Source organism: Nicotiana sylvestris, chromosome 12 (genome assembly GCF_000393655.2).
Source record: "Nicotiana sylvestris chromosome 12, ASM39365v2, whole genome shotgun sequence".
Lineage (NCBI taxonomy): Eukaryota > Viridiplantae > Streptophyta > Magnoliopsida > Solanales > Solanaceae > Nicotiana > Nicotiana sylvestris.
Genome location: NC_091068.1, coordinates 69,275,269 through 69,283,846, shown reverse-complemented (window position 1 = coordinate 69,283,846; position 8,578 = coordinate 69,275,269). Strand labels below are relative to the sequence as shown.

Here is an 8,578-nt window from a genome sequence, read left to right as displayed (position 1 = left end):
CATAAAGTGACACATTTCATCGTTACATAACATACGATACAATAAATTTAAGTACAATCAAAATAAATATTGTATTTAATGTGACAACACAATACAATACAATAGGTAACACTCATCCAAACAAGCTATTGCTCGTCTAACAATGATTTTTTATTAATGTACGCTTTCAAGATTAACCGAATTTTATAATTAAACATAAAAATAATATGATACCTTAATAGTGATATGTTCTACTCCATTTAAGTTTAAATTATAGAAATATCACTTCAAATTCGAAAAAAATATAAGAAATTTTGACATATGAATATGAAAGAACAAAGAGATGATTGACGCATTTCAATAACACTTGATAAGAAAATATTACAACCCATTATTTGAAGTAAATAAAAATGAATGCACTTCATAGTTCTATTAATTATTACATCCCATGAGAAGATCCCAACTATTTCTATATATTTTTAATATTTTTGTATATAAAGTGTTAAAAGTATATATAAAAATTATATATTTATATGTCGGTTTGGTTCAGATTTTTTATTCAATACGAAACCAAATAAAACCAAACATAATCTGATATTTTAATCGATTTGGTTTGACTTTTTAATTTAGTACAATTTTCCGGTTCGATTTGAACACCGCTAATCGGAAGTCGATAACATAGCTTTGTGATTTCGAGTGACAGATTCCATTTTTATCTTGAACACCCTACTCTGAAACATTAACAAGAATGCAAACTTGAGATAAATAAAAATTTAAGCCCTTAATTACTAAAAAAATAAAAAATAAAAAAAATTTAAGGCAACAAAAGTAAAACTCAGAACATTAGGGAACCAAAATGGAATTTACTGAATTTTCCAAACACCAAAGTGAGAAACCGACCTTTTGGCGCGAAAGCCAAAACTAATTCCCGCCAAACCCAGAAGCCCTAAATACCAATTTTGTAGTTTAGTCCTCTTCGACAATCAGAGTGCTCAATGGCCGGAGAAGATGAAGGAAAGAATTCCACCGCAGCCGGCGGAGAAGTCCACCAACTCCAGATCCCGTTAGGCCGAGTGAAGAAAATCATGAAACTGGATCAGGACATCAACAAGGTGAACTCAGAAGCCCTACATCTAATCGCTAGCTCCACCGAGCTTTTCCTCGAAGTCCTAACGGAAAAGTCAGCGCAAGTCGCCTTAGAAAAGAAGAGAAAAACCATAAAGCTCGAGCATTTAAGAGTTGCTGTGAAAAGGCATCAACCTACGAACGATTTCCTTCTCGACTCGCTTCCCGTGCCTTCACAGCCGTCTGATCCTTCTCCTAAGGTTCAAAATCGTCCTCGATTATCAACAGAGAAGCCGCTTCCTTCTGGAACACGACGAATCGAGGCATTCTTTCAGAAGTCCACCTAAAACTCGCTGTTCACATCTCCGAGTAGAGCTTATGATTATAATTTGAAAAGAAGTTTTTATTTTCCTGGACTAATTATTATGATTATGTGTTGCCAGGGAGGATCTATGATTTCCAGACATTTGTTATTGAGGAGTATTGCTGTATCTATTGGTACTAATTTGTAACCTTGGGTGTGAGCTATGTATGAATAGAATTGACATGGCGAGGACAGAAGGCATTGCATATATGTTTTGATTTGATTTTATCATTATAGTGCACCTTCATTGATTCATAATCCATACACGAGTCATCCACAGGTTATTATTTCTGAGATTTGTTAAGTAGTGTTAAATCCTTGTATAATGTAGGTTCATGCCAGAACTTTAAGATGTTTATGTATCCCGTCAATTCATTCAACAATGCCTCCCCCAGATATTTTGACTCAATTCTGCCAAATCTGTTTCACCTTAGTTGTGTTTTTTCCCCCTATCTTGCACTTGACCATGGCTTGCTCTACCTATCAGACTGTAAAAGAAAGCCTATAGCCACCATTGCATTAGTGGCTTACTGATTTGATGAATGAATACTAAACTTGGTGACAGTTTAATCCATTTGCATAGAACAGTTGTTTGCCTTAATTAAGCCTTCCTAATACCGGTGAAAATGTTGTAAATTTCATGAATAGTTCACGTGGACTCCACTTCGTCAATCATTAACCGATGAAGGTTTTACCTTATTATGCTCTTACATGTTCAAATAAGATCTCCAAAAGAATGCAGGTTGTTCATTAAACTTATGCTGCTGATTATAAGATTCAGGCTTTTGTGATCTTTCCAAAAAGATCCCATGGGTGACCAAACCAAACTGCAGCATCCCCCTTGCATGATGTGTATTGTGTAAGATCATCTTTATGCGCTTTTATGTGTGTGTGTGTGTGTATACATTTATAAAAACCGGTCAACAAAGTAGCCTTAGAGCACAAAAGAGGGAGTGAATGTATTGATGCTTGTAACAAGGGGACAAGACACTCTATATGGGTTTTTTTTCAGATACTCCGCAACAAACTTTCCCAGCTGTCTATTAGTGTCCTTTTTAATAAATTGCAGAAAGCCTTGACAATGTAAATTACCCCTTTGCATGAATTTGCCTCCCTACTAAGGAATTACTTATTAGATTGATCAGGTTAGTGAACTCAAATAAATTCAAAATTATTAACCATACACAGAAGCTAAGGTGAAAAGGGGCCTGAAAATGATGAGACTACCGAAGCTGAATCATCTCCTGGATGAAAAGCAAAGCGACTATGGGTAAGGATCTTTCTATGGTGTTCTTTCTTTGCTTCCTTTAGCAGATAAATGCTTTGTTGTGGTGTGTTAATGGTCGTTGATCCCAGCTGTTGTATACCCAAAGAAAACTTTCTATTCAAAGGTGTAGCCTTGTTGAAGCCTCCATTTATGCTTCCACCAGAAATACGCTTGCTGCTGGTGCTTGGCCTCAGAACAAAGAGATTTTCTTGTCCAACTGACACCTGATTCGGCGCTTTCTTCTTTTCCTGCAAGAGCAACATTACTTGTAAAAGGAGGTAATGATTAAGTTGAGGTATTCACTATTTTTTTTATGTGAATGTTAGTATAGGTTGGAAATTCCCCAATAGTGTGGAATCGAGACTTTTGTTGTTGTTGAAGAAATTGGAAGTTGAATAATGTACATAGAGGCAGAGAAAAGTGAAACTTTAAATAACAAAGGAAACTTTTTATATGCGTCGTGGTGCTTACCCGTTGTCTTTGTTTCTCTTCATCTCTTTCTTTCCTTTGAAAATTGTACTCCTCCAGCATTGCAAGTAGTGGTACCTGGGGTCAGGAACTTCTGGTATGTAAGAGATGAATAGGGACGATGACTGAATCAATATATTGGCGGAGTGCCAATAGGTATACTGCACAACTGTAGTTTTTTTACAGATCAACAATTCATTTCGTTGCTTTCTCAGAGTGCAATTCTATTGCATTCAGCTATCCTGGCAATATTAGAATACAGCCAGGTCACTTTAACTCTAGCAGTAGCTAATCTTTGTCTAGATAATTAATGTTAGGAACAAGAATCCTCTTCCTTCTCTACGTTTCTGGTTGCAACACCAAATTGAGGGCCTATTGTCCTTCCTTGTAGTATCCGAGTCATAGTTGATGTTGGGTTCTCATGATGAACATGTCCTTAGATACTGTGCATGTTTATCAATTTTACCTGTCAATCAAGATTTCGGTGCAGCCTCTGCTTTAGATATCATTTTCTCTTATGAAATGGAGCACTGGAATCCAATGCAGGGCTTGACATAGGTGCAGTTTGTAATATTATCTTTTTATTTCACCCTTCTCTGAAAATACATTCGACTAAATTCTGCAATATTTTTCATTGCATCACTAGTTTCTGATCAAATTATTTTGTATTTCTTTTGAACCCCAACATGGTTAATGTCGCCAATTGCTAGTTCATTAAGATGCTAAGGTTTGATTCCATTTCTATTACATTTTTCAATGCTTCATATTGAGTATTTTCACAACTAGAGAATATTAAAGGGGGAAATAATTTTTATTGGCCGTTCTTGGTCTCTACATAAACCTATGCACACACACACACACAAAACCACCCACCCACCCACCCACCCACACACATATATATCCATGGATCAATCCAAGTGAGCTTCTCTTAACTTCAAACGATAGACATGAGCTCATATACTTTGTATGGAACTTTGAGTAATTCTTTGTGCTAACTAATACAAGTATTTTACTTGGTGATGCGTTACTAAGTTCTTACCTCATCATATACAAAAGGTTTCTTTCTTTCTTCCTCCCAGCTTTTAGTCTTTGCTATCAGCATATCCACCAAAGCTGCATATTTAAAAAAAGAAGAAGGCAATGAAATGAACAAGTCCTAGATGAAGACTCTAATCAAATTTCCAGCTTGTTTACTCGATTACATAATGGATCTGACTAACTTGTAGAAGCACAGCCTTGTTAATTGATCTAGTCTTCTTTTAATTCAACAGCTAGTTGCTTAAGCCACTGTAAAGGCTTTATGGCTGCCAATTACTAGCTGATTTTGATGATTGTAAGCCATTGGAAGAAAATATTTTGATACCTGGTATTTTGTTAACCATGACTCTGGCTCGTTCTGCTCTTCTCAAATTCTTGTGAGCACCTCTACTTACAGAATACCGGTTGTCGTCCTAAAGATATGCATGTCTAAAATGAAAAAAAGTTGATGAAGAAAAGTGAATATGCTACTCAATCTCATAGGGAAAGCAACTGACCCTGCTATACTCTTCCAACCATCGTTCCTCATCACGAGCTAATATCCATTTTTCTACCTTCTCCATTATAGCCTTCCTGCTAGATGCTTCTTCTTGTGCTTGTGATATCTGTTTATCCATGCTCGCGAGGAGATCAGCATGGTCAATCTCCCCTTTTGGAGGTTTTGGTCAGTTTCAATTTCTAAAACAGTATATCACTTTAATAATTGAATAATGGAACACTTAAATTAGACCAACCAGAGTTCATTAGTTTAATTATATTTTCCATCTCTGGCCGTGTGGGAATTTCCATGTGGGATCGCTTGCAGATCTCCTCAAGCTCTATTTGTTTTCTGAGGAAAAGCTCTTTCATCTTGCTTGCTTTTAGCTGATCCAGTCTCCTGACTTCTGTGCCAGCCTAGGAAATTTTGAAACAACTTCAAATCTCTTACCTTGTAGTACTGGAGAATAAATAATCTATAGTTATAAAGACACTGACCTGCTGGATTATATCCAGAGTAAGGCTTCCAGGAATGGAGATATCTTCTGATGACAATGATATCAAAGCAGTGACATTAGAGAACATCACACGGTCTTTCTGGGGTGTGTCCATGAGATTCCACAAGTTTGTCAACGCTTTCCCTAGTTGTTGAAGCTACAATTAAATACTGCACAGTGAGGACAGCAATTCTGCTGATCTATTGATTTGTATTGATCCTTATACCTATACCATTTAAAAAAAAAGAAAAACACCGAGTTTGACCCACTTGAATTATGTTTCACTTACAATTTGCTTAAGGACCCGTTTGGCCATACATTTTGCCAAAATATATTTGTTTTTTTTTGGCAAATACATGTTTGTTCATAAATTTTATCCATGAGTTGTTCAAAGTTTCTGCATTTGTCATGAGTTGTTAACTACATGTTTAGGATAAAAGCCTGCTTGTTTTAGCTAAGGAATGTGCAGAGTTGATGGAATTACCTTTTCAAGCCGTATTCTTTTATCTGCTTCTAGTGACTGAACTGTGCTGTCAAGTTTTTCCAATATACTGTCACTAATGTTTTTTGATAGTCCAGATAATTCGTTCAGGCTTGGATGAACCTTTGTAATGATCAAAGAAGAATCTGTTCCCAGCGTTGCTGCTAAGCTCCGGATCATGCTAGTGTAGTTTTCAACCTTTTGAAGCCTCTCAATCTTTGATGTCAAGGACAGAGTGTTAAACAGAGAAAAAAAGATGGAGGGGGAAACAAAAAGTTCATAACCTTTCATTTGATGGGCATCTTAGCTAGTACCAGGACAAAAGTTAAGTATCTCAATAATACCTTCTCATTTTGAAGCCGCTGAAGCTCGTTCTGGAACTCTTCTAGTTTCTTTAGTGATAGATCATTCCCATTTGGTAAAACATTTGATAATGAATCATTGTACTCTGATTGGCCTGCTATTTCAGCAGAAATCTTCTGTATTTGTCCTTGAACAGCTCTGAATTGTTTCACCCTTTCTTCTTTTCTGATTCGCATCTCTCTCAGAGCAGGTGCAATTGACTCTAGTTGTTCCTTTAGTGTTCCAGCCATCTTTTCTGGCTGCCGGCACAAATTTACTCCTCATTATTTAGGTTAAATCATTGAGTATTTCTTATGCAAAATATCCGATGGCGTGCATGAATTATCAAAAAAGAAAATCCAACAATATATGTGTATCCTCTCAGATCATTGATCTAATTAACATCCAGTCATAGTCGTCAAGTCATGTCAGGATGCTTAGAGATAGTAATACTCTGTACATGAGTGTGCGCGCGCCTGGTTAGGGAAGGAAGTCGAAGGTGATCAGTTGTGCATTGATGTTGGTTTTTAGACTGGTTAACCTTTCACCCTGAGTTTTTGTCAATATTTCAGATACTTTAGGAACTGATGTCCATTAAGCCACTAGAAGCAAGTTAAAGTGTGTGGATTTATAGTTCATTGGTCATGATCAGCTCATACACATTTTCATTCATTCCTTTGGCTGTACATCTTTCCTTCATTTTCACTTTTTTGTATGATTTAGTCTGATGGCATTCTTGATTCCGTATCAACTAGCATATGAATTTGCATAGGTGGGTTTAGCACAATCACCGAAAACTCACATTAACTTTAATTTGACAAGAAAATGCAGACATGTTATCAGCAGTGGGTAGTGGAAAGAATCACGAGGCCCAAGCTGACTGATATAGACGCACTTCTATCTGTGGAAAACTCAAATATTCGTAGCAAGGAATATATAGCGCGGTCTTTAAGTATATTTCACTGCTTCAATTTGCTGATGATATTTATATAAATATTCATTTCCCTGCTATATGTTTTCATGCATGTGGAGGTGATCCCTCTAAGCATCATTTCCTTGGTGTTATAGCTTTCTAGTAGAGAAAATGTGGTTAGCATACTGGATAAGGGAATTGAGAAAGTTACCCTTCCGGGGAGTGATCTTTCGTCGAGTAATAAAAGGAGATGGGTGAACTCAGCCTCTGAATCTGCCAATTCTTGATGAAGTCGAGCTCTGGAGATGTTTGCATTGTCAACCTTCCTTCTGTAAACTTCCAGACACTCCTGTTCAATGTCCACTAAAACCTTTTCCCTCTCAAACTGATCTTCTCCCACTTCATCCCATATCATCTATTTTACAAACAAAAATTCCTTTAGTCCAAAAATGCACTTAAGTAACATCATTTGCACACTATAAACAGAGAACTTGCCTGTAATTCTTGCAGCAAATATCCGCATGATGTCTCGAGCAATGCTGAACTTCTTATACCAAGTGGCACTTGAACAGACCCCATATGAGAAGACTAGCTTCTGACCGGAGGGAGCACAAGCCGGGGGCTCCTGAGAAGAGTCTTTCTCTGGTAATCAATTTGAATTTTGATGTCCTTTAGAATACATTATATGAGGAATGATGAAGTGGGATCTTTGAGTATGAAATTATATTGTTGCTTAAAAGACAAGGTTGGTCAGGTTAGGTGATGGTGAAGCTTTGGATTCAAGGGTTCCCAATGGCTTTTGATTCTGAAAGTTATTCTTTATTGTTAATTTCTTTTTGAACTTTAAGAAAACAATATGCATCGTGTCGTTATCTGTCAGATATAGTTTCTTATTCAGATGTAGAGAGCTTAGATTACCCCATTGTTATTCCTACTTGAAGCTTTATCCAAACTTCATTTCTAAGCAATCTTTATCCAAAAGAAGCTGTAATGTACTTTATGCAGTGCTTCAGCATATTCGTCTGTGTTGGAACATGGCTAATATACTGTTTTTTTTTTCTTCCACCGGTAGTATTAAACCTCGTGTGCACTTGACTATTTCATTATATACCTATTACCTATCACCAGAATAGTTAACGGTAGATACCTATTACCTCTCACTAAAACAGTTATCGGTTAATACCTATTACCTCTCACTAGAACAGTTACCACATATCTCTGTTTTGGAGCATGGTTAATTTAGGTATCCTAATTAAGGTTTTTCATTTGAGGGTCTATTTGAAACATGCTCTCTACTTTTACAAGGTAGGGGTAAAGTTTATATACACAATACCCTCGCCAGACCCCATGTGGAACTACACTGAGTATGTTATACTTGAGGTTTTTCATGCCTTTTGTTAACCTATTCATTGGTTTAAAAACTGATCGTAATTGAAGTCTTGACTTATTTTTTTCTCTTCAGGCTTCGCACTTTGTGATTGATAGAGTGCTAATTTTTCCTATTACCATTATGTTGTTTCATTGTAGATTTTGTTGTAATATTCTGGGGGTCTTACTATTTTCAAACTTTTAGATCATTGAATAATAATGACACTTGCAAAGAATGTTGATTAGGTTTAAGCAAATTTGGAAATCATTATGCCAAGATTGAACATGTCACATCTCTTAGCATGACTTTCCATCTTGT

At 36.4% G+C, this 8,578-nt stretch overlaps 2 protein-coding genes across 2 annotated transcripts; one reads left to right on the top strand and one right to left on the bottom strand.

Annotated features, from left to right (window-relative positions):
- The first annotated feature begins 947 nt into the window (after window positions 1-947).
- On the top strand, window positions 948-1,662 carry LOC104234461 (uncharacterized). Its single transcript, XM_009788025.2, has one exon. It carries the CDS (start codon window positions 975-977, stop codon window positions 1,389-1,391), a length of 417 nt encoding a protein of 138 aa, XP_009786327.1. The 5' UTR covers window positions 948-974; the 3' UTR covers window positions 1,392-1,662.
- Window positions 1,663-2,342: 680 nt separating this feature from the next.
- Window positions 2,343-7,744, bottom strand: LOC104234460 (65-kDa microtubule-associated protein 8). Its single transcript, XM_009788024.2, has 11 exons — window positions 7,387-7,744; window positions 7,103-7,306; window positions 5,981-6,238; window positions 5,640-5,852; window positions 5,157-5,312; window positions 4,916-5,075; window positions 4,679-4,830; window positions 4,507-4,594; window positions 4,183-4,256; window positions 3,147-3,221; window positions 2,343-2,923 (listed from the first exon to the last, which is right to left on the bottom strand). Exons 1-11 carry the CDS (start codon window positions 7,468-7,470, stop codon window positions 2,600-2,602), a joined length of 1,788 nt encoding a protein of 595 aa, XP_009786326.1. The 5' UTR covers window positions 7,471-7,744; the 3' UTR covers window positions 2,343-2,599.
- Between the last annotated feature and the right edge of the window lie 834 nt (window positions 7,745-8,578).